This window comes from Pelobates fuscus, chromosome 13 (assembly GCF_036172605.1).
Source record: "Pelobates fuscus isolate aPelFus1 chromosome 13, aPelFus1.pri, whole genome shotgun sequence".
NCBI lineage: Eukaryota > Metazoa > Chordata > Amphibia > Anura > Pelobatidae > Pelobates > Pelobates fuscus.
Window position 1 is genome coordinate 88,356,923 of NC_086329.1, and position 26,338 is coordinate 88,383,260.

The 26,338-nt window shown below is 46.9% G+C and overlaps 2 protein-coding genes across 4 annotated transcripts in view; one reads left to right on the forward strand and one right to left on the reverse strand.

The window, feature by feature from the left end:
* The window catches only part of TDRKH (tudor and KH domain containing), a 22,280-nt gene extending 8,581 nt beyond the window's left edge, over positions 1 to 13,699 (reverse strand). Inside the window, exons 1-7 of the mRNA XM_063439874.1 lie at positions 13,579 to 13,699; positions 9,020 to 9,138; positions 6,429 to 6,538; positions 4,857 to 5,049; positions 4,366 to 4,508; positions 4,007 to 4,274; positions 3,568 to 3,728 (exon numbers count right to left, since the gene is read on the reverse strand). Coding sequence (XP_063295944.1) covers positions 3,568 to 3,728; positions 4,007 to 4,274; positions 4,366 to 4,508; positions 4,857 to 5,049; positions 6,429 to 6,538; positions 9,020 to 9,137 — 993 coding nt within the window. The 5' untranslated portion in view covers position 9,138; positions 13,579 to 13,699. The remainder of the gene's footprint in view (positions 1 to 3,567; positions 3,729 to 4,006; positions 4,275 to 4,365; positions 4,509 to 4,856; positions 5,050 to 6,428; positions 6,539 to 9,019; positions 9,139 to 13,578) is intronic.
* Positions 1 to 26,043, forward strand: part of SLC39A1 (solute carrier family 39 member 1) — a 55,199-nt gene extending 29,156 nt beyond the window's left edge. Inside the window, exons 1-4 of one of the 3 annotated variants that reach the window (XM_063439875.1) lie at positions 13,636 to 13,767; positions 22,362 to 22,556; positions 23,960 to 24,090; positions 24,953 to 26,043. In XM_063439875.1, coding sequence (XP_063295945.1) covers positions 22,382 to 22,556; positions 23,960 to 24,090; positions 24,953 to 25,594 — 948 coding nt within the window. In that variant the 5' untranslated portion in view covers positions 13,636 to 13,767; positions 22,362 to 22,381 and the 3' untranslated portion in view covers positions 25,595 to 26,043. Of the gene's footprint in view, positions 1 to 13,635; positions 13,768 to 17,665; positions 17,760 to 22,361; positions 22,557 to 23,959; positions 24,091 to 24,952 lie in introns of those variants that run through there. The other 2 variants (XM_063439877.1, XM_063439876.1) reach the window with 2 other exon arrangements.
* The last annotated feature ends 295 nt before the right edge of the window (positions 26,044 to 26,338 follow it).

Here is a 26,338-nt window from a genome sequence, read left to right on the forward strand (position 1 = left end):
AGCGATGAGCACATTAGGCCTCCCCCATAGGAAAGCCCTCAATCAATGCTTTCCTGTGGGGATTTAATTGATTTTGGATGTCCTCATGAAGACGTCCAGAATAATTTTTTTTCTTTTTAATTCTCTCTTTTATTTGTGCTAGAGGTAACAACAGATTAGCCGTGCCACAACAGCATCTGCAAGCGTATTCATTGCATCGCACAGTATGGCATGTAAACAGCACATTTTTTTTTATAATATAACAAAGGTCGTAGGCTTTAAAACATTCGCAGTTAGTATTAGACACGTCAGGTCTAATGTTTGTTTGACAGTTGTACACACAGAAGTTTATGGTGTTTATGTAGGCACGGTGCAGGACAATAGGGGGGACAAACCCTTAACCAAAAGGTAATCAAGCTTAAGTTATGCATCAGTAGTATAATGTAATGAGGTGGCTATTCTTAAAATGCAGATAGTGACGGCTTTGTTCAAGTCTAGGGCTGTGTGAAGTTACTAAAATCCTGCATTTATATTTCACCGGGCCATCGACAGATGTGTGGTTGTCATATTCAATTATTGTTATGTCGGAGCTTCAGTTTTGGATGCGGGTGTGTCATTTAAACAGGATTAGGTCATGCAAGAACTAGGTTAGTAGCAGCAATAACGTAAGTGAAGGTACTGTATGTGAGATTATGCTACTATAGAGATAATACAAATTTTTAATAGTTAACACTATACGTGTGCTATAAGTGTAGCTGTCAACATGTGAACTCTCATGTTTAAATGTCGCTAAACAAATCACCTATACATACAGATGGTCACCTACAAATAACAAATGGGTATATCAGAAAAAACGGTTTGATAGCAGGCTAATTAAGCATTATGTGCATTTCAAATTTACAATCTAACTGAGTAAAACAGGCTAGGATTAATTGTGATAAAAGGTTAGTTAAGTTTGGTTAATTTAAGCTATCCACACGTTATATATACTTGGCAGCAAGCTACAGGCTATGCGTTGGGGGGATAATCCCCTGTGAATAATGATGGGCTAGGGGCACACTTTCAGCATTAAAGTTGAGCCTACTTGAAACACATAATGCGCATTAGGAAAGACAGGTAGTATATGGGCTAGTAGATTAACGATAAAAGAGGCAAAAACGAAAGTCAAATGATACTGACAACTGGAAAGCGTCCAAGTGAGTTCGGCAGGGGTTAGTCGGTGTCCTCCGGTGATAGAGGGCTTGCAGCGAGAATGACAGAGCTGCAGTAATTTGTGTTGCCACTATCAGCCTATGCCCTTGTCGTGGGTTGGCCTCAGCCGTGGATGTGAGGCGAGATTTAGGGAGACCATGCAGTCCCGTGATCCCCGCTGGCTGTCATCATGTAGGGGTCTCAGCGTGATTAGGTGGGTCCATAGTTGTGGTTGGTGCCGGATGGCTGTACTTTGCTTCTCCATGTGGGGTTCAGCTCCTTCCCATCTCCGTGGGTCTGAGTGGGGCCTGCGGCTCAGTGCATGGGCCGGGGCAAGGCTAGTAGGCCTTCTTCGTGCCTGCGGGCGGTGCAATAATACGTGTCGCTTCTGCCCGGATGGTTTGGGCACCTGGGGTGGGTCTCTGCCGGACCGCCTTGTGTTGCGGTAGCGGCGGGTCTGTTTGCGATGGCGCCCTGCTCGGGTCGTCTTAGACGCAGGGTGTTGCCGCAGTCGCCTGACCTTTTGCGATGGGTCATTGGAGTGCGGTCGCTTCGGGGAAGCAGGAGGCCAGGTCGGGTTAGGTTGGCCCAGTTTGTGCACCAGCTTCCTCCAGAATGTTTCGAAGTGGAGGTTAAGTCGTGCGAGGATATCAGGTTCGTCGATTGGATCGTCTGCATGTGTCGGATCCGCCATTTTAGGTGGGCCTCCGTTTGTGAACGATGTTCCACTTCTCAGCATATCTGGGACGGCCATCCCAGGGTGGACCGGGATAACCCCCGCCGGTTCGGGGGGGGGGGGGGGGTAACAGGGTTGATTCGTACGGTAAGCAGCTCCAGGACGCCTCCGGGTCAGGGGAGCGGCCGCCTCTCCCGCCCGGCGCACACTAGGCCGCGATGCCGTTTTCGGATCCATCTGGCTCCAATTAGGTAGCAGAGTGTCCCTCTGTGCGCCCTTTGTCGTGGGTGACCATAGGGCATTCAATGCTGCCGTTTGTGTCGCTTGTGTGAGTCGTTTTCGCCTTTTTTGATGGAGATTGTGTCGGAGCTCATGGATAGCACGACTCTCCGCCATGATGGTGTCCAGCGTCATTTAACCCCTTCAGGACCGGACTGTTTTGGCAATGTTGTATGCCAAGGACCAGAGCGGTTTTAACACTTTGTGGTGTTTGTGTTTAGCTGTAAAATATCAAAATCTCGCTCTCTCTCACTGTTCCCATACAAGTTATATATTGTTTTTCCAGGACAAAAAGGGCTTTCTTTACATACCATTATTTCTATCATGTCATAATTTACTTTAAAAAATAAAAAAAATAAAAAAATTGAAAATCAGGGGGGGCGGGGCCTGGCAGCCATGCTGACCAGTCGCATGCTGCAGAGGCTCCTGCTGAGCTTGGCCTTATCAGCAAAACGTATAATCTCACTACGACTAATTAAGCTGTAACAGATACCCAAGGGTACAAGAAGCTGTTGGTGACACTGCGGACTCCGAGATCGGGAGTTTTGGGGGCCCTACGGGTGGTACAAGACTTTGGAGAATGCGGCCTACATGGGAGAGGAGCGGGGCAGGCGGCCGTTGCCCTGCTCGTACGCCTGACAATCACCCAGCGACTGTGTGATGCCCCTCACAGGCCCCAGTCCCCCCCCCCCCCCCCGTGGGCCGGCCGGGGATATCCCGGCCCCCACTGGAAGAAGCCGATACCGAGCAGGCCTCGTTGCAGGGCTGCGCAGCTAACAGACCTAAGCACCCGACCAACAAGATGGCGGCTGACCGCGCTACCGGCGCTCACGTGGCGTACTGTAACACACAGACCCAACTTTCAAACCCTGAACTATCGCTGTAACTCACCCTGCCAAGCAGCAGATGTGCCTCGGCTGACCGGCCCTTGTCCATAGCACCTAAGCCCGGTCCAAACAACCGCCCACCGGGACCTGGAGCACCCTGATGACCATCCGTGCACCATTGCCTGACTACACCTACCGACGATCCCTGGCAGTGGAGCCGGAGACACAGGCGATGTGCGCTCATAGACCACGGGACTGGCAACCTTTTAACTTTTCACAGGGCGTGCAGGTCGGACACTAAGAGAAACAGGAATGAGGCAGCAAGATCCGGCGGGACTGTTAACTTGCTATCCGCGACACAGCCCCCTTTTTCGAAGGGGAGGGGATGGGGGGGACGGACCTACTCAGCTTGAAGAAATGCAACTACCAAGAAGTAGTATGAAAAACTAAAATGTTTATGGTAAATTTAATTTTCCATTTTGCAAGTGGCATTAACCTTTCCGGTCTCACAGGACAATTCACATTGAAAAACGTAAAAAACAAAATGCAAATAAATGTAGTTTGGTTGTATGGAAGCCCCAAGGGACTGCATGGTGGCCCTGATGATGCATTTACCTGCTGATTCTGGTAGTGCTCACTCATCTCACTAGTCAGCTTGTCCAGCTGTGATGATCTAGAACCCAGAATCTGAATCCAGAAGTGCTGGGGATTCTCCGTGGCAGAGACATAGAGATCCACATACTCGTCTACACGAAAGTTGAAATCTGGACTGGGGACTGTATATATAGAGAGAGAGAAAAACAAGTAATATCTCCAGTGCAAAACGTGTACTTTGTACATTTACACATACCTGCTAAACTTCCAAAAAAAAACACAAACATTATCTATGCAAAATATATTTATGGCACAGTGAAGTGAATAACCAGGATAGTTTACTATTGTGGTAGTGTATCACCAGCAAGGGGAACGTCAAGCCTTTATCAGCTCTTTTTGGCAGTGCTGCCTGCTAACCCCCACCTCCCGCAAATTTTTCATTTTTTTTTTTTTTCCTTACCTTCAAACTTGGAAACACTGTAAGTGGTGTCAGTGACTTCTGAGCTGCAAGGGCTCTCATCATAAGACCCATCCTTTCTGGTCTCATTGTCCAGTTTTCCTTCAATGGCCCTTTGTTCATCTGGCTCAACTATCTGGTCCTCTGTATGTTTCTGTCCATCTTTCTTCTTCACAGCAATGATTTCCTTCCTGTGACATCGGAAGGCAGAGGATTTGGCTGCGGTCTTCTGGATGCTTTCCGCGTCTTCTAAAATCTTCTGGATCAGGAGCTGTTTATTGGAAATCAATTGAAAATCGCGGTGATGTTTATGCTGGGATTGCAGTCATTTTGTTAGGACTATGAAGAAACATCGCACAAACCTTGGCTGCTTCCACCTGCTCCTTGGTTCCTGTGATTGTGATTTTCCTGGTCTGGATAAGATCAGAATCTTCAAGCTTTGGTTCACACCAGATTTTGGCCCCAGAGCTCCTACTGATGGATCTTATTTTATCTCCACCTTGCCCTGTTGAAATCAAGCCATAATCCTATCAAAACCTTCTAGTCCCCGTCCCCTCTCCCTTTACATTATTTTTGTACTTTCTACAATAAAATAACACTGCTTTGAACACTGGGTATTATTTACAACTTTTTTCCTCCTCTTTTTCTGCATTATTCTGTGGGAGTGACCACTTTTAAAAGCAGACGTCAATATATTTAGTCCCCAATGGCCGATATGTTTCAACTCAATAAGAAAAACAGCAAGCAGACTATCCAGCATGACAGTCCCCCAGTGTGTATGTCAGAGAAAGAAAGGACACCTGACTATGGAGTTATACATTTTTTAGTTTTTATGGAGGTGGGAGAGACACACCTATAATGCGACACAAGCACCTGGCAGGCAGTAGGAGCTCCAATCGCAGGGCTGCACACTCCTGCATGATTCTGTGCACCGCTTCTTGGGCCTGATGGACCTGAGTACAGCTGCCTGTGATAGTCATTTCATACTCTCCTTTATAGTCTGGCTCATGGCTTACTGTAATATGGGCATCTGTCTGTTTCTGAAGCTGCAGGGAGACAAAGAATATACCATGTCTACCGCACACACCATACTTTATTTTAAGTGTGTTTTATCTAAAAAGGTATATTGTAGAGTTCAGCATTTTTTGTGTATACACAGCTGGCTCAGCAAACACATGAAGTTTAACAGTTAATGTACTATGAAAGACTAAATATTGAAGAGTAAAAAAAATAAAAAATTGTTTAAGCACAAACATGGCAGTATAAACTAAACTTGGTTCTCTTGCAACTCGTCAGTAATAAAAAGGTACACATCATGCACCCAGTACAGTGGTGCTGTAACAGGATAGCTACGTATTTATTTTTTTTTTTTTTTATATTTTGACAACTTACATGGGACCCTTGGCACCTGCACTGCATCCAACCTCTCCTGCAGGATAGGCAGGATGTTTTCCAGTAGCTTAAGCAGAACTATTACACTAATCAGCCACAACATTAAAACCCACCTGCCTAATATTGTGTAGGTCACCCTTGTGCTGCCAGAGTAACATCCACGTGAATGCCAGGAGCCAATGTTACCCAGAAGCACATTGCGCAGAACATAACATTGCCTCTGTTGGCATGCCTTCTTCCGGCTACCATCTCCACCCTGGGTAAAGGACACATGCACCTGACCATATGATCATGTGCACTCTAAACAGTGTGCAGCTATGCAGCACACCGAGATGCACTGGGTGTTTTGACACCTTTCCATCATGGCCAAAGTTTTTTTGCAATTTGCGCTTTACTGTAATTCCAACACAGTCCAATGATATACCAAGGCAAAGTAGGGACTGCTGGTCTTAGTAATTTTCCTATGCCTAACAAAACGACCAACGGTGGAGCTACCTTTATCTGGTCATTTCCCCCTGCTCTTAGTAGTGCTGGCTGTATGGAAAAAGGCTCTATCAATGGAGGAACCCATGCTCCTCCACAGACCTCACTTTTCCACTTGAGCAAGAGTACAACATTGACATGGGCTCCTGGCAGAGGACGTACCAGGAGCTCAAGACGACCAGCAGGCGGACCAGGACAGTGGCCATGTGGGATAGGTTCAGGTAAGTATAACATACTCCCCTGCATTATCTCCAGCTTTAGAGCTGGAGATAATGCATTTAAAAAAAAAAACAAAAAAAAAAAAACACTTAGGATCTGCTACTTCTAGAATGATGCCTGCAGGCACAAAGCAACAGCTGAAAAACCTCACTCTATCCTAGCCTTCCCACTGAAAGAGGGGGAGGTAAACCCTACAATAAAACTGAGCTACCAAGTAGGAGTTTATGCAACATGCACTGCATCTATAACAATGGCAAATAAAGCTGTACAGATTCAAACATTCGTTTCCCCCATGAATGTGAAAACAGCATCATGATGTAATATGTCTTACCATCTTCCTTATGTTGCCCTCTCTTCCTACAATCAATTTCAAGACATCGGGTGAAATGTTCATGTGGCACTCCAAGTCTTTTCCTTCAGAAGGGCATGGTGTTTTGGGAACTGAAAGCAGTAAATCAGATATTGCTATTGCATCAATTACAAGAAAAAAAAAAAAAAAATAACAGGGTAGTAAATGTCATTCCATTTTGGAATGTAAAAAAAGGGACACTAGTCACCAAAGCAACTTTAGCTTAATGAAGCAGTTTTGGTATACAGATCATGGTCCTGAAGTATCACTGCTCAATTCTGCCATTTTGGAGTTAAATCACTTTGTTTATGAACCCTAGTCACACCTCCCTGCATGTGACTTGCACAGCCTTCCTAAACACTTCCTGTAAATTGTCCTCTAAAGTGTATCCTTCCTTTATTGCAAGTTCTGTTTAATTTAGATTTTCTTGTCCCCTGCTATGTTAATAGCTTTCTAGACCCTGCAAGAGCCTCCTGTATGGGATTAAAGTTCAATTTACAGAAGTAAATTACATCTGATTGAAAGTAAAACCACTTTTTTTTATGCAGGCCGTGTCAATCAGAACCAGGGGAGGTGTGACAAGGGCTGCATAAACAGAAACAAATGGATTTAACTCCTAAAAGGCAGTGAATTGAGCAGCAAACCTGAGAGGCATGATCTATACACAAAAACAGCTTAATTAAGCTAAAGTTGTTTAGGTGACTAGTGTTCCTTTAAGAGAAGTGAAAAGTTAAAAATTAATTTCACACATTCATGTAGTCCACCATAGAAGTGTAGGAGAATATATTACACACACACACAGTTAGGTCTGGAAATAGTTGGACACTGACAGAATTGAAGTGCAGATTTTCAGCTTTAATTCAAGGGGATAAACAAAAATATGTATGGAACTGCAACCATTTCCATACACAGTCTCCTTATTTCAGGGGCTCAAATGTAATTTTGAATAATTTGTCAAGAACCCTTTGCAGGCAATTACTGCTTTAAGTCTGGAATGCATGGACATCCTCCTTTGTGATGCTTGGCCAATCCTTATACTGCCGCTATCTTCAATTGTTTGTTCATGGATCTTTCGGCCTTAAAATTTCGTTATCAGCTAGTGAAATGCATGCTCAAATCGGGTTGAGATCACCTTAATTTGGCCATTGCAGCATATTCTACTTCTTTGCCTTAAGAACTCCAGATTTGCTTCCACAGTAGGTTTTGGGTCATTGTCCATCTGTATTGTATAGCACTGTCCAATAAACTTTGAGCAGACAATTCATCCGGCTGCTTCTGTCACATCATCAATAAACACTAGTGACTCAGTACCACTGGAAGCCATGCATGCCTATGCCATCACACTGCCTCCACCTTGTTTTGTGGATCATGTGGTATGCTTCGCATCATGAGCCGTTCCAAGCCTTCTCCATACTTTTTTCTTACCGTCATTCGTGTACAGGTTGATCTTCATGTCATCTGTCCAAAGAATGCCGTTCCAAAACTGGTATGACTTTTGTTTTAATCTGGCCTTTCTATTCTTGAGGCTTATGAATCGTTTGCACCTTGTGGTGAACCCTCTGTATTTGATCTAGGGAAGTCTTCTCCTTATGGTTGACCATAGAGTGGCCGGACTCTACGTTAGACAGCTAGAGAATAGTAAAGAACAAACCAAGGTCGAGGGAGCCAAAAATCACAAAGACGAGGTATATAAGCAGAGTCAGGAAACCAGATATTAGGATAGTTGAAGTACGTGAGCAGAGTCAATTTAAGAGAATGAAGAGTAGTCAGGGTAACCAAAGTCAAAATACCAAATAGATCAACCAGATGTAAAGCACTCTTGGGAACTAACAAAATAACCACAACAAGGCAAATTGGAAGCCATGCCCCCAAAACGGTCGAATCTGGACGTTTTGGCGGGCCTTGACATCGATGTGATGGTGTCATTAGCGTCATGCAGTTGGCGTGCACGTGCCATAAAAGAGGGCGGAGCTACAGCGGCCGGCGTTGGAACCACTGGAGTGGAGACTGGAAGCAGGAACACGGGCAGAAATGTGAGTAAGCACGGCAATGGTAGGCTTGGATAATAATATGCCTACCTCCTGAAGAATGTTCAGCACTTGGCTGGATGTTGTGAAGGGATTTTTCTTTACCATGGAAAAAGATCCTACCACTGTTGTCTTCCTTGGACAGAATAAACCAAACTGTTGGTTTGGCCACTTCTAATGTTCCTGCCATCTCTGATGGATTTTTCTTTATGCAGTCCAAGTATGATCAGTTTCACTTGCATTGAGAGCTCCTTTGACCATATGTTGTGGGTTCACAGCAACGGCTTCCAAATGCGAATGCCACACCTGGAATCAACTCCAGAAGACCCTTTTATCTGCTTAATTGATGAAGAAATAATTAAGGAATAGCCCACACCTGTCCACAAAGCTCCTTCATTATTTAACTGAAACTTGAATTTATTTTTGTAAACAGACTAAATAAAACTTGTGTCAGTGTCCAAATATTTCTAGACCCAACTGTGTACACACACCCACACCCCCTAAACATGTTACTTGTAATGATTATTCCCTGGGTGCCAATCTCACCTTTCCTGTTACGGTATTTGATATAGTAGACATACAGCACTGCAGCACTTGCAGATAGGCCAATGGTTAGCACAACCTTCTGTCTGGTAGTGAAGTAATTCCACGTTGTGGCACTCATCCTATAGAAGATTAACAATTGTATCATTGTACCACACTGTGCAGCAGGTAATGTAAGAACTTTTTTTGATGGTACAATCTTTGCCAGAGATGTAAAGTGATTAAAATGATCTGTGTAACAAGGAAAGTCATTAAGACTAACATTAATACATGTATGTGTCAAAAATATGGGAAAATGTGGTGAATGCAGATGACACCGTGCTTTAATATCAACTTTAATATTTTAATCCCTTGCTACCTTTCCATTCCCCCCATTCTGAAGGTTATCCCAACCTGGGCTCACCATTTTAGCAACCATCCACTGCTTTGCCAGACATCAAATACTGCAGACAGAAATGAATCAGTTTCCAAAGCAACATACATTTGCACACACACACACACCTTTTTTTTTTTTAAATTATAACCTATAGATTACTTTAAAGGTCTAAATGACAGTTAGCCTTTAACTGTGACGCAGATTACAAAAATTTATATATATTACGCAAATAGTCATTTTAGGCATTTGATCCAACAAGAACTCAGGCAACCTGGGAAAGTGGCCGCTTCTCACCAATAACCTCCCCAGCAACTCCAGAAAGTGGCCCCTGCTTTCCATACGGCCTTGGAAGCCTACAAGCAAAGTGAAAATAGTGGCAAACAGGGACCACTTGAGTGGGGTACGTGGGTGTGTGTTGGTAAGCAGGAGCCATTTTCCTGTAGAGCCTTGTTGTATACTGACAGCAAGGGCACTTTTCACACCTTGCTCGCACCACTTGTTAGATACCGTATATACTCGAGTATAAGCTGAGTTTTTCAGCTGAGCTTTTGTGCTGAAAAACCCCAACTCGGCTTATACTCGAGTCACTGTCTGTATTATGGCAATTTACATTGCCATAATACAGACTGGGGGCTGTGTGCGGTTACTTACCTCTCCTGCAGCTCCTGTCAGCTCCCTCCTCCTTTGCGGCGGTCCGTTCAGCACCTCTGTCAGCTCCCAGTGTAAGTCTCGCGAGAGCCGCGGGGTCATAGTGCGGCTCTCGCGAGACTTACAGTGTGAGCTGACAGAAGAGCTGCACGGACCGGCGCGGAGGAGAAGGGATCTGACAGGAGCTGCAGGAGAGGAAGTGCTCTCTGCCAGCCCCCCTCCCCCACACTGAACTGCCAATGCCACTGGACCACCAGGGAAGGAGAGCCCCCCTCCCTGCCATGTATCAAGCAGGGAGGGGGGACAAACATTTTTTTTTAATAGTAATAAAATAATAAAAATAAATAAATAATAATATAACAAAAAAAATTAAAATAATAATAATAAAAAAAAATATTAAAAATGCCCACCCCCCACGAAGGCTCTGCATCACACACACACACACACACACACACACAGTAAATAAATATTCAATTAATATAATTTTTTTAGGATCTAATTTTATTTAGAAATTTACCAGTAGCTGCTGCATTTCCCACCCTAGTCTTATACTCGAGTCAATAAGTTTTCCCAGTTTTTTGGGGTAAAATTAGGGGCCTCGGCTTATATTCGGGTCGGCTTATACTCTAGTATATATGGTAATTGGTGTTATAAAACAAACAAAACAAAAAATACAAATACATCTGCCTAGGCAAAAGCTCTTTGTCTGGAATTACTATTTGCATACTAGATCGATATATATCAATGAGTAGGAAGAAACTCCCATGCCCACATCTAACCTGCATCTGTGCCCCAAGTTGGCATTTTAGTAGAGCAGGCTTCCCCAAACTCCAGCCCTCTAGATGTTGCTGAACTACAACTCCCATGATTCTCAGCCTATTTCATTCATAGAATCCTCGGAGTTGTAGTTCAGCAACATCTGGAGGGACGGAGTTTGGGGAAGCAAGCTATATAAAGCACTTTATTGTACAGGTACAAGCGTAACAGGTATCACCAATGTTCATAAGATACATAAGAGTATAAATGTAGTCATACATATACAATCAATATGCACGCTCTCACCAAAATAGATAAGCAAAACCAGGAATAAGCAATCTAGGATATGCAGACTGAGTAAAATTAACACAGATAAAAAGAGAATGGATACCTATATACAAATGTAAAGCATGTAGTACATACCAGCACCATTTAAACCTGTTAAAGCAACTGAGAGGAAATACCAGCAGCAATTGAATCTGTTAAAGCAACCTCTCAAGATCCTGTGGGACTTCCAGATCCAGACAGGCAAGCAAGTACTGGCCAACAAACGAAAGATCTCAGGGTAATGGATGAGACAATACCCAGTGACATTAGGGAGATTGAACATGAGAAGATGGACAAATACCAAGGGCTGAAAAGGGAGCTAGAACGGATGTGGAAAGTGAAATGAGCAATAGTCCAAGTTGTGATAGCACTATGGGCTAGAACATCCAAGTTGGAAGAGTGGCTTCAGCAGATTCCAGGTGGGACATCTGAGATCTCTGTACAGTAGAGTGCAGTTTTTGTAACAGCTAGGATATTGCAAAGAGCTCTCAAACTTCCAGGCCTCTGGGCAAGGATCTCAGAATGACACAAATACTACCCAGAGAGGTGAGAAAGTTATACATTTGTTTGTTTTTATCCCCCAGGGATACACAATTCTAAATTAAACAATCATGTATGACACCTCTCCCCACAGGCTAGAGTTCACTCACCACTAGGACCACCATGGATGGCAGAAGCAGCAAGATCCCCCCTCCCAGGCTAAAGGTAAGGAGGGGGGATATAATCACTCACAGCACACACTGCACCCCTGACACTCACAGCACACTTCACCTCTGACACTCACAGCACACATCACACACACACGCAATATTCTTTCCTGGCATTTTTGTCTCCTGGTATCCCATCTATGGAGACACCAGAGACAAATGTCAAGCAAACACAGTGCAAGCATGTTATTAAATTTGCTTGCGCTGTGCATAACATATACAGGGTCTTTTTCTCATGCTATAGCTCTGCGCATGGTCTGCCCTGAAAGAGCATTGAACCAACATGCTCACTTTGTGATGGGGCGTGCGTGTCATTGGTGATGACAAAACACACCCTATCTGGCCCCGCCCCCTTTTTAGTGGGCCACCGTAATTAAAAAATGCCCAGGCCGAATTTTCTTCCCAGTCCGGCCCTGCTCCCCACCCCATATCAGCTGGTACTGAGAGCCAAAGCTCTTTCTAGAAGCTTCCATTAGCTCCTAATACCTGGGTGCAGGCCTGGCTGAGAATATCAGCTGATCACTGCATGCTGTAGTGGTTATGGTGCTTGCAGTTTCCTTTTAATACAGGTGTTAACCCAGCCCACTGACAGGCAGATTAATATTCAGACTGGCATTTTGTAAAGTTTTGTTGCTGCAGCTAAAAATTCATTTTTATTTCTGCAGAGATAAAACAGGTAAAGCCAGTGAGAAGGTCTGCCCAGCAGGCCAGGCCACCTCCATGTTTACCTGGACACAGAGTGATGGGCACCACATGAAAGGTCCTGCCCTGCCTGCAGTGTAAAGCACTCAGTGCTGCAGGTGGACAGACAAACCCCCTCAGCTTTCCCGCCAAAATGACGTCATAACCACCGACAGGGGGGACGGAGAGCAACTCCCATCATGCCAAAGGCTGTCAGAGCATCATGGGAGTTGTAGTTCTGCTACAGCTGTGGGTCAGGATTCAGCTTTTATCGGTTTAACCATTTATGTAAAATAACAGAAGGCTGGCTGGCAGTGATATCACAGTGACCCTCAGCATGCTGTATTATGAAATTACAGATATTATTACCAGTTATTATAACCATCACCCCCCCACCCATTAAATACCAGCAGTGGTAATAATATACTGTATTCACTGTGAGCACTAAATATTAATACACCCCCATTCACTGTGAGCACTGAGTATTAATACCCCCCCCATTCACTGTGAGTACTGAGTATTAATATCCCCTCCCCCATTCACTGTGAGTACTGAGTATTAATATCCCCTCCCCCATTCACTGTGAGCACTGAGTATTCATACCCCCCCACCCCCATTCACTGTGAGCACTAAATATTAATACCCCTCCCCCCCATTCACTGTGAGCACTGAGTATTAATATCCCCTCCCCCCATTCACTGTGAGCACTGAGTATTCATACCCCCCCACCCCCATTCACTGTGAGCACTAAATATTAATACCCCCCCCCCATTCACTGTGAGCACTGAGTATTAATATCCCCTCCCCCCCATTCACTGGGATTACTGAGTATTAATACCCCCCCACCCCCATTCACTGTGAGCACTGAGTATTAATACCCCCCCCCTCCCCATTCACTGTGAGCACTGAGTATTAATACCCCCCCACCCTCATTCACTGTGAGTACTCAGTATTAACACACACACACCCTCACTGTGAGTATTAACACTCATTATAAATCACAGATGCTGGTTACTGTTATCTCTATTAGGACACTGGGGGCGGGGCTGACTGACAGCATCACTTACCTGCCCACGTGAACCCAGCCTGGAGCGGTATGTTACCCCCAGCTGTGTGTCCCCTCTGTGTAGGAGTCTGGGTGGACGGTCTGTGGTGACACTTTATGGGGGTCTCGAGGGGCTACGCGCACTTCCGGGTGTACTAAAATGGCGGCGGCCGGGGCATGCGCACTGTGACAGCTGGTGGTCTGGCCGGAGGTAGGTGTTTGTGTTTATGTCCAGCTTTCAGACTTTGATTATAGACCCCAAAACTCTCCCACCCACAGCCTCCTTTCCCATATACATCGCACTGTAACTTCTAGGACTTCACATCCCATAGCCATTCCTCTAAATACAACCCCCACCATCAACCACAGCCCCCCATATCCCCTCTGACATCAACACAGCCCCCCCTATCCCCTCTGACATCACCACAGCCCCCCCTATCCCCTCTGACATCACCACAGCCCCCCATATCCCCTCTGACATCACCACAGCCCCCCCTATCCCCTCTGACATCACCACAGCCCCCCATATCCCCTCTGACATCACCACAGCCCCCCATATCCCCTCTGACATCACCACAGCCCCCCATATCCCCTCTGACATCACCACAGCCCCCCATATCCCCTCTGACATCACCACAGCCCCCCATATCCCCTCTGACATCACCACAGCCCCCCATGTCCCCTCTGACACCACCACAGCCCCCCATGTCCCCTCTGACACCACCACAGCCCCCCATGTCCCCTCTGACACCACCACAGCCCCCCATGTCCCCTCTGACACCACCACAGCCCCCCATGTCCCCTCTGACACCACCACAGCCCCCCATGTCCCCTCTGACACCACCACAGCCCCCCATGTCCCCTCTGACACCACCACAGCCCCCCATGTCCCCTCTGACACCACCACAGCCCCCCATGTCCCCTCTGACACCACCACAGCCCCCCATGTCCCCTCTGACACCACCACAGCCCCCCATGTCCCCTCTGACACCACCACAGCCCCCCATGTCCCCTCTGACACCACCACAGCCCCCCATGTCCCCTCTGACACCACCACAGCCCCCCATGTCCCCTCTGACACCACCACAGCCCCCCATGTCCCCTCTGACACCACCACAGCCCCCCATGTCCCCTCTGACACCACCACAGCCCCCCATGTCCCCTCTGACACCACCACAGCCCCCCATGTCCCCTCTGACACCACCACAGCCCCCCATGTCCCCTCTGACACCACCACAGCCCCCCATGTCCCCTCTGACACCACCACAGCCCCCCATGTCCCCTCTGACACCACCACAGCCCCCCATGTCCCCTCTGACACCACCACAGCCCCCCATGTCCCCTCTGACACCACCACAGCCCCCCATGTCCCCTCTGACACCACCACAGCCCCCCATGTCCCCTCTGACACCACCACAGCCCCCCATGTCCCCTCTGACACCACCACAGCCCCCCATGTCCCCTCTGACACCACCACAGCCCCCCATGTCCCCTCTGACACCACCACAGCCCCCCATGTCCCCTCTGACACCACCACAGCCCCCCATGTCCCCTCTGACACCACCACAGCCCCCCATGTCCCCTCTGACACCACCACAGCCCCCCATGTCCCCTCTGACACCACCACAGCCCCCCATGTCCCCTCTGACACCACCACAGCCCCCCATGTCCCCTCTGACACCACCACAGCCCCCCATGTCCCCTCTGACACCACCACAGCCCCCCATGTCCCCTCTGACACCACCACAGCCCCCCATGTCCCCTCTGACACCACCACAGCCCCCCATGTCCCCTCTGACACCACCACAGCCCCCCATGTCCCCTCTGACACCACCACAGCCCCCCATGTCCCCTCTGACACCACCACAGCCCCCCATGTCCCCTCTGACACCACCACAGCCCCCCATGTCCCCTCTGACACCACCACAGCCCCCCATGTCCCCTCTGACACCACCACAGCCCCCCATGTCCCCTCTGACACCACCACAGCCCCCCATGTCCCCTCTGACACCACCACAGCCCCCCATGTCCCCTCTGACACCACCACAGCCCCCCATGTCCCCTCTGACACCACCACAGCCCCCCATGTCCCCTCTGACACCACCACAGCCCCCCATGTCCCCTCTGACACCACCACAGCCCCCCATGTCCCCTCTGACACCACCACAGCCCCCCATGTCCCCTCTGACACCACCACAGCCCCCCATGTCCCCTCTGACACCACCACAGCCCCCCATGTCCCCTCTGACACCACCACAGCCCCCCATGTCCCCTCTGACATCACCACAGCCCCCCATGTCCCCTCTGACATCACCACAGCCCCCCATGTCCCCTCTGACATCACCACAGCCCCCCATGTCCCCTCTGACATCACCACAGCCCCCCATGTCCCCTCTGACATCACCACAGCCCCCCATGTCCCCTCTGACATCACCACAGCCCCCCATGTCCCCTCTGACACCACCACAGCCCCCCATATCCCCTCTGACACCACCACAGCCCCCCATGTCCCCTCTGACACCACCACAGCCCCCCATGTCCCCTCTGACACCACCACAGCCCCCCATGTCCCCTCTGACACCACCACAGCCCCCCATGTCCCCTCTGACACCACCACAGCCCCCCATGTCCCCTCTGACACCACCACAGCCCCCATGTCCCCTCTGACACCACCACAGCCCCCATGTCCCCTCTGACACCACCACAGCCCCCCATGTCCCCTCTGACACCACCACAGCCCCCCATGTCCCCTCTGACACCACCACAGCCCCCCATGTCCCCTCTGACACCACCACAGCCCCCATGTCCCCTCTGACACCACCACAGCCCCCCATGTCCCCTCTGACACCACCACAGCCCCCCATGTCCCCTCTGACACCACCACAGCCCCCCATGTCCCCTCTGACACCACCACAGCCCCCCATGTCCCCTCTGACACCACCACAGCCCCCCATGTCCCCTCTGACACCACCACAGCCCCCCATGTCCCCTCTGACACCACCCCAGCCCCCCATGTCCCCTCTGACACCACCCCAGCCCCCCATGTCCCCTCTGACACCACCCCAGCCCCCCATGTCCCCTCTGACACCACCCCAGCCCCCCATGTCCCCTCTGACACCACCCCAGCCCCCCATGTCCCCTCTGACACCACCCCAGCCCCCCATGTCCCCTCTGACAGCCCCCCATGTCCCCTCTGACAGCCCCCCATGTCCCCTCTGACACCACCCCAGCCCCCCATGTCCCCTCTGACACCACCCCAGCCCCCCATGTCCCCTCTGACACCACCCCAGCCCCCCATGTCCCCTCTGACACCACCCCAGCCCCCCATGTCCCCTCTGACACCACCCCAGCCCCCCATGTCCCCTCTGACACCACCCCAGCCCCCCCTAATGTCCTCTGTGACATCACCACAGCCCCCCCTAATGTCCTCTGTGACATCACCACAGCCCCCCCTAATGTCCTCTGTGACATCACCACAGCCCCCCCTAATGTCCTCTGTGACATCACCACAGCCCCCCCTAATGTCCTCTGTGACATCACCACAGCCCCCCCTAATGTCCTCTGTGACATCACCACAGCCCCCCCCATATGTCCTCTGTGACATCACCACAGCCCCCCCATATGTCCTCTGTGACATCACCACAGCCCCCCCCCATATGTCCTCTGTGACATCACCACAGCCCCCCCCCCATATGTCCTCTGTGACATCACCACAGCCCCCCCCCCCCCATATGTCCTCTGTGACATCACCACAGCCCCCCCCCCCCCCCCATATGTCCTCTGTGACATCACCACAGCCCCCCTCCCCTCTGACATCACCACAGCCCCCTCATTACCCACAATAATCACTACTAAGTTACTCTAGAGGGGTCTCTCTATTGGGGGCCTTTCCTCTGTCCCTCCTTGTTATCTTAATGTCCATATTTTCTAGGGCTCCATATTGTTGGTGGGTCTGAGCAATAATGCTCACAGTAATATGTATTTAATCTATAATAAGTCTGTGTTTTTATAACATGAATTGTTCTTGTCCAAAGTTACATTTTAGTTGAGAGGTATGTAATCCAAATTTTTACCCCTACATCTCTATAGACCCGGTGCCCTCCCACAAAAACATCCCAATTAAACTCTTATTATCACCACAGCACTACATTTAAAGGGACGCTATAGTCACCAGAACAACCACAGCTTATTGTATTTGTTCTGGTGAGTAGAATCATTACCTTCAGGCTTTTTGCTGTAAACACTGTCTTTTAAGAGAAAATGCAGTGTTTACATTACAGCCTAGGGATACCTCCACTGGCCTCTCCTCCGATGGCTACTAGAGGTGCTTCCTGGGTGCTGCGCATTGTGACTGACCTTCAGTGTTTCAACCCTCTGCATGGAGACACTAAACTATCCTCATAGATATTCAGTGAATCTCTGAGGAGATGCTGATTGACCAGAGCTGTGTTTGGCTAGTGCTGGCTCTGCCCTTGACTTGCCTCCTTGACAACTCCGCCAATCCAAAATAAAAGCATTGTTATTGGCTAAGAGAATCACTTCTGATGATGGCGGCCAAGCAGGCAGATCAAGGGCAATTCCAGCAGCCGCAGACTGGAGTAAAGTTAAAATTATACTAAATTTAGAGGGGCTAGATGGTGGTTTTAACACCTCCAGGGTCAGGAATACATGTTTGTGTTCCTAACCCTGTAGTCTTTCATTAACTTTACTGCTGTGCTATTATCCTAACACCTATATTCTCCTGTACCCTCCCATTTGTGGGTTTTCTGCAGCCCTTATTCTTTCTTGTTCTTTTTAAGTTCCATACAAACTCTTCGAGGAACCTCACTTTAGCCAATGCCACTAATCCTAATATCGCTACAATCCCAGCATCCTCCCCCTCACATAGACCCATCTGTTATAGAACCTCTATGGTCCATACTACAACTACATATTCTTCTTAATACCATAAAATTTACCAACCTAACTGCAGCTTCCATGATCTTCCTTCCAAATGGAGCATCCAAGTAACACTCCAAGCATAAAGCATGTCCGCTTTCTAGAGTGCTTTGTGTGTCTGGAGTCTGTAATTTTTTGGAAGTGCTGATTTCAGTAGAAGTAGCACTTTAATAAAAAAATAAATAAATGTATTGTTGTTTTTGTTGTGCACACTATTAATAACAAGTAAGCTCAAGGTGCCCCAACAGCAGTCCTCGAGCATAATACCATGTATATCAATAGGAGCAGTGGAGAAACAGGCACATTTTTAAACATATTGGTAGGGTAACCGTAGTAAGTACGTTCATATACTAAACAGTTCAGACTAGCAGTGAAGATACTAGATTGCGTTATGTTTGCTTAGGCTACATGTTTGGACCAGACATTTAGATAACCATGGGAGCCAAATCTTAATGTGTATGAGTACTTGGTACCGGTCGGCGGCTACTCCCCCTGACAGGTATGTATTTCGGTTCTTCAGGCTTGGGTATGTCTGTCATTGCCAGCGTGTGTTAAGGCAACTTGTGTGCTTGGTGTGTGTCTGCCTTGTGCTGTGCTATGTCGGTGGAGCTGTGTGTGCAGGCAGCTATGTGTGGGATAGTCCATCGTGTCGTGCTTGGGGGTAGGTCTCAGATCAGCCAATGCCCCGGCTTGGTAGCAGGTGTAGGGGGTTACATGTCAGCGAGAGGCAGAGTTCAGGTGGGTCATCCCCAAAGCCCTGGGCTGTTGTGAAGTCCCTCAATCGGAGGCCAGCTTGGATCCTGGGGTATGAGGCAGGTTTTCCCTGGCTGGGGACTGCAGCGGATCCAGATGGAGTGTCGCTGTCTGTGGCATTGGATCCTCAGTGTTGGTGGCCTATGGTCCAGGTATTCCTCCTCGGTGGACTTCAGTCCGAGTGGGCCCATCGTGTATGGCTGTGTGTTTGCTTTATAAAGCGTGCCCAGGGAGGACTAGCTCTTTTCCCACCCCTCTTCTCTCTGCTTACTTTCGGAAGCCTGTAACTCAGGTTTCTCGGGGTAGTCAGTTGGCTTATCCCAGAGGCTTATGGAAAATGGAGTGTACTGGCGCTACTATGGAAAGATGGGTAGTTGTTGTGTAACACCGCAAAACACATCTGCTATAACACCGAAACCTTATCTTAAAACATAGGGTAGGAACGTGAAGGTGAAGCGCTGATAATATTTATCCCGTGATATAAAGTGCGGAATATAGAGCAATATATTCCGCACTTTATATCAAGGGATACATATTATCAGCGCTTCACCTTCACGTTCTTATCCCGGAGGCTGTCTATTGTGGTGATCATGCGCTGTGATAGGATCTCCTCTGCGCTCTGCTTGTTCTCGCCTGTGAGCTGCGCACGTGGCTGAAGTGTGTTGGCAATCTTGGGGAGAGCAGCCCGGTAAGTGCGCTGGAGCAGGACGTGTGTTTGGGCCCAGTTAGAAGCAGGGATAACCCCCACCGATCCAGAGAGGGGGAGGGTGGGAAAGTGAGTCGCTGGTCGGAGACCTGGGACAGTGGCAGTCTCGTCCCAGTTCAAGCTCCTTTAGGCCTCAGACCTCTATAGGGTTACTTCAATGCCGTGCCGGGTTGTGTGCTGTATCTCCGCGTACACCATCAGCGCTCTGTGCGGGAGCTCAGACAGAGAATGTCTACTTCGATCAGTGATCAGGCTGCACCCCCCTGAATTGGCACTTTTATAACTGAGCTCAGAAACACCTCACTGACTGTCACTCAGCTGGGGAAGATGTATTAAGTTTCGTTAGCTCCACAGAGCTAACTGAATCGGCAGGAGCACTGTGCTAGAGAGCAGCTTCCATTCTCTCTTCATTGCCTTTACCTCTTCTGTAATAAAGCTCATTTAGAAGCCTGAAAAAGCCACAATTCTCCCTCTAGAGAAACTCATATGACCATGTCCTGTCATTTTCGATTGTGGGAAGCTTAGGACACATCATTTGTTAAAATGAAAACAGAAAATTTGTGCAGGAAAAATTTAGATTTTTTTATTTTTTAAATGCCTTCTTTTGACGATTGTTCATATTGTCTGATAATGGTGGTATCCGCAATTCTGTACACACTGGTTGCTCCAGCAAATATGATTCTCGATGAGTAACCTCTAAATCAAGCATGTCAAACTTGCACAATGAAAATCTTTGCTGCCCGGCGAGCCACGCGTTTGACATGCTTACTAAGGCAGAGTTTGCACCTGCTCTCACCACATTGCAGGTGCCTACTCTGCTCAAATTTACCCGGGGAGGAGAGGTTGCTGGCGGCAGTGAGGGAGCTCAGGCTCAGTCTCAGAGCTCCCTCTGTAGTGGTGCCGGAATATGACGTCATCTGGCATCACTAAACTGAGTGCGTGAGGAGCAGGAATGGAGACCTTCCGAGAGAAGATCTCCCAAAGGTAGGGCACAATACATAAAATGTCAGTGTTGCGATGGCCGCGGCTGGACAGTGGAGGACCTAGAGGTGCACGGAGACACGCAAAGCCACGTCACATTCTGACATCATGTCAGCGTGCTCCACCTTCAGTTTTTCAAGGAGTAGCGGCAGGATGCGCTTTGGCACAGGGTGCAGACGGCGCCATTGTGGGTATACCAGAGGCTGTACTCCGGAGTTGTATACTGGCAGCGGCAATGTGAGTGGAGTCTGCTTGTTGGCTATTATTATTATTATTATTATTATTATTATTTTGTATTTATATTTTTTATTATTTTAAACAAGGGCTGCAGTTAAGTAGAGGGGGATGTTGGTTTGTATACTGTAGTTTTTAAAACAAACCTACGTTTCTATGAATATTTAAAGGGATACTCCAGGCACCCAGACAACTTCTGCCCATTGGAGTGGTCTGGGTGCCAACTCCCACTACCCTTAATCCTGCAAGTGTAAATATTACTGCAATAATTACCTTGCAGGGTTAAGTCCTCCTCTAGTGGCTGTCCACTAGAAACTTCATAGAACACAAAAAGTGGTTTAAAACGACGCTGGACGTCATCACACTATGTGAGGACCTCAAGCGTTGCCGAAATCCACATAGGAAAGCATTATTCAGTGCTTTCCTATGGGAAGGTCTAATGTCTCGTCGGGAGGGGGGGGAAGCGTAGAGGGGTTTTAACCCCTTAAGCAACTTGGGGTGGGAGGTAGAGGGGCACTAGAGGGTCCTGCAGTGCCAGGAAAACAAGCGTTTTCCTGGCACTGGAGAATCCCTTTAAGTTTTTTGTTTTGTTTTTTTTGCGGCCCACATAAACTTAAACCTTGTTTATGTAGCCCGAGCTAGCCTCTGAGTTTGACATGCTTGCTCTAAATGATGTATTCACCGGCACAGACTAAAAGTCTGTGTAGGGGAGGGATTCCAAAGGCAATTTTTGCAAGCTCCTTTTTCATATACTGCCAAAGTAAAATTAAAGGGAGAAAAATACATGCATATTGTCTTGTTGGTTATATATACTAAATTGTTTAAGTAAATGGGCTGTTCCTTTACTTTAATCCCACAACAACCTGCCCAATAACTCCTGGAGATACTCTGTTAACTAATTTACAGGCTCTATGTCTACCTGTTCATACCCCCACTTCCACTAATCCATCTCTAGTCTTCAAGGCCATCTGACACATACAGCTCCCTCTGCTTGCCCTACTGCAACCCTTCCTCTGTCTACTAAGTGTACTACTGTCCCATAACACACTACATACATATCCTATTTACTGGCATTTCGTGTGTGTGTAATGTATTTCTTTCTTTTTTTTTTAAAAAATGTTTTTCCTGTTTGATACTCTTCTTATCTCCCTTCATAGTTTTGTAAATCTATTTTGATCTTACTACCTCTTCAGCTTGGTGATTAAACACAAACATGGGCGAGGATGCTGACAATTTAGTGTGGCGTCCCAATTTTGATGGTGAACCTGTTCCTGTGGCTGCCTTGGAGGTGAAGCTGGGGTCTCTTGTCACTATGCTACTCCTCACTTTCCTTAGCGGCTTGACACCTCTCTTTCTTTTCAGGCGACAGGGTTACCTTGATGCTTCAGGTAATTTGATGGCACAAGCAGTTTTATTTATATTAATGAATTAAGCAACTCCTTGTGATAGCCATAGTCTTTTTATGCAAATGCTCAAAAAAAAATAAAATAAAACTCCTATAAAGCAACATGTATGAATGAACACTAGTAACTATATATACTGCTCCTCCTTAACGGGATACCATAGGCCAGGGATAGGCAACCTTTGGCACTCCAGATTTGTGGACTGTATCCCCCATAATGCTCTTACACCCGTAATGCTTCCATGAAAGCATCATGGAAGGTGTAGTCCAAAACATCTGGAGTGCCGAAGGTTGCCTATGCCTGCCATAGGCATCAAACAACTTTAGATTTATCTAGCAGTTTTGGTGTATAGATCATGCCTCTGCAATCTCACTGCTCAATCATCTGCCATTTAGGAGTTAAAAGGAACATATCATGTCCATATTGGCTTTAGCTCTTTAAAAAGCACTTAAAATTCAGTCTATTTAGTTGTACTAGCAAATGTATACATTTGGGAGGGGGGGGACATTAAAAAAATCTTGTCTCTTAATTTTTCAGTAGACACTTCATGCCAGAAAATTGAGAGTAGAGTAGAGTAGAGTAGAGTAGAGTAGAGTAGAGTAGAGTAGAGTAGAGTAGAGTAGAGTAGAGTAGAGTAGAGTAGAGTAGAGTAGAGTAGAGTAGAGTAGAGTAGAGTAGAGTAGAGTAGAGTAGACATTCCACAAGACCTCCCTCTGCTCTCCACCTATAGCCGCCCTAGCCACAACCCCCCTTGGCTGTGCATGGAAAAAAAATTCAATCAGATGATGCCTTACTTTAGAAGTGTTCTAGTTTTATTTTTTTTTCTCCAGCTCTGTAAATTAAACTTTAATCACACACATGAGGCACCCGAGGGCTTTAGAATGCTATTAACAGAGCCGGAGATAAGAAGTTCTAGATTAAAGACTGCGCAGTAAGGAAACCTAAAATATCTACGTTATTTTCCTGGAAGTCTTTAGTATGACTTTGTAAGTCACATTCAAGTAAAATGTGGCTAAGACTGCATATACAAACAATATTGATTTAACTCCTTAATGGCAGAGAATTGAGCAGTGAGACTGCAGGGGCATGATCTATACACCAAAACTGCTTCACTAAGCTAAAGTTGTGTTTTTTTTTTTAGTACCCCTTAAGGACCAAACTTCTGAAATAAAAGGGAATCATGACATGTCATGTGTCCTTAAGGGGTTAAAGGTATTTTTTTATTTGCTTAAAAGGACACTGTCGTCACCAAAACTACAGCTTCTTAATGTAGTTGATCTGTTTGGTATAGCACATGGGTGCTCAAACTCAAACTCCGGCCACCCAGATGTTGCTGAACTACAGCAGTATGTACTGACATGTATGTTGTTTCTGATGCTTCTCTCCAGGGACTCGCCGGAGGGTTCTCAGTCTGATCAGCTGTTTCTGTGGTGGTGTTTTCCTAGCCACATGCCTTTTGGACTTGCTTCCTGATTACCTCGCTGGCATAAATGATGCCCTTGCGAAGATAAACATTACAGTAAGTACAGGTTGCGTTAATCCTTGTGGCACAGTGCCTAACATGCTGATTAAAAATATTGTATTAAAAGTTGAGGGGTACATTGCACCTGTGGGTATTAATGAAGAAAAGGTTGCTATATCCATAGTGTTTTCCAGGACACACATTGCTACTTTATGTATAACAGTAATTCCTAAACCAATCCTCCCGACCCACAAACAGTTCAGGTACGGTCAGTATCTCCATTGTGATACAAACAAGGAAATGCATACATCCTGGATTGTTGGTGGGCCATGATGACTGGTTTGGGAACCTATAATGTATAAGCACAGACCTTGGATATTTTCTCCACTTGAAATCAAGACTGTACCAGGTGCAAATGAAATTTAATTACAAAGTAAATGTTACATGAATTACTAAGAAGAGCTTGTTCCATTGTGTACCTGATCTGCTGGTCCCCTAGGATGCATTTAAAAAAAAAAAACAATTATGACAAGTAATGGATAAATTATTTTACAATACAATATGTATTAGAATACTATTTATTAATGATAGAACACCACAATCCGGTATGCATTTCGATAAATAAGGATTTAGAGGTGAGGATGAGGCAGGAAGGAAAGGGATGCAGAGGAGCCTATCTGAATGAGGCAAGGAAGTTATCGGTTGCTGTGGAGAAAGAATAGTATACAATGGATAAAGCTGGGGCAAGAAAATAATTGAGTTCAAAGGAGAAGGCTCTGGGGAGGCAGCAAAGGCATTGGATGCAGAAGATAGACCATGTACTTTTAGGTACTGTGAAAGGGTGGGCCACGTCATGTCTTTAGCAATGACAACAAATTCGAATTATTTTAATTTTAATTTTATTTTTTTCTTGTTACAGCTCCATTTTCCACTGCAGGAATTTATCCTTGCCATGGGCTTCTTCCTTGTCTTAGTTCTAGAACAAATTGTCCTGAGTTACAAGGACTATGATGGATCCCATGGTGAGACCAATGCACTTCTTGGGTCACAAGGTGATGTCCAGCATGCTGGCACAGACGTCCCACATGTCCATATCGATGTGAACGCTCATTCTGCAGTGCGCACTGTTATCCTGGTGCTGTCCCTCTCTCTTCATTCTGTGTTGGAAGGCTTGGCAGTCGGGCTGCTTCGGGATACCGGGAAGGTTCTTGAGACCTGCATGGCGCTTCTTATCCATAAGTGCATTATCTCCTTCAGTTTGACTTTTAAACTCTTACAAGGTCGACTCCGCGCCAAAGGAGTGTTGATCTGCGTTTTCCTGTTCTCCTTCATGTCCCCCTTGGGCATCGGACTAGGGTTGGTGCTAACCGAGAACTCTGATCCCATACACCAACTATCCCGCTGTGTTCTGGAGGGCATTGCAACCGGAACATTTTTATATATCACTTTTCTAGACATCCTGCCACATGACCTGAGTTCCTCTGATCTGCGTATCCCAAAAGTGATTGTAATTCTCTGTGGCTTCTCTGTGATTACTGCAGTCCTCTTCCTCAAAATCTGATGGCTCTTCCCAGTTACCTATGTACCAAGAACCACAGAACTCTCCATTTCCTTGAGCACCAAGTATAGATGTGACTTCCGAGTCCAAAACCACTGAGATTGTGTTACTGTGGAGATCTTGAAATCTCTTAATTGTTAGTCTTGCTTTCAAGACCATTCTTGTATTGCCCCAAACTCTTTTTCTAATATGATGTTATGAATATTTTTGGGTCTACCAAGCAGTATAAAAATTACTGGAGACCAAAAAAGGTAAAATCATTGTCCGTCCTAGGATGCTGGCTTTAATACCTGTTCTCCAGGTGTATTTTGTACCAGAGTCTGATATGTTTTTATATTAATAGTGTATTTCTGTATAAATGTCTATTTTTACTTAATCATTTATTACTGCAACCCTAGCTCTTTGTAGTGGGATTGTAAGCGCTTTGTAATAAAAACATATTTTACTGTGAACAGGACTTTTTTGGGTGTATTTCTTATATTTAAAATGCTTTCTCTTTTCTATGCTAGTTTTTTATTTTATTTTATATTTTTACTAATTTTGTAGAATTTATTGCAGAGTACTGTATTAATAAAACAAAGATAACTAGCTCTTGATACAGTGTTATTTATTGTAAATAGATGACTTAAAGGACCACTATAGTGCCCTGAGGGTGCCCCCACCCTCAGGGACCCCCCTCCTGCCTGACTCTGGGGAGAGGAAAGGGGTTAAAACTTGCCTTTCTCCAGCGCTGGGCGGGGAGCTCTC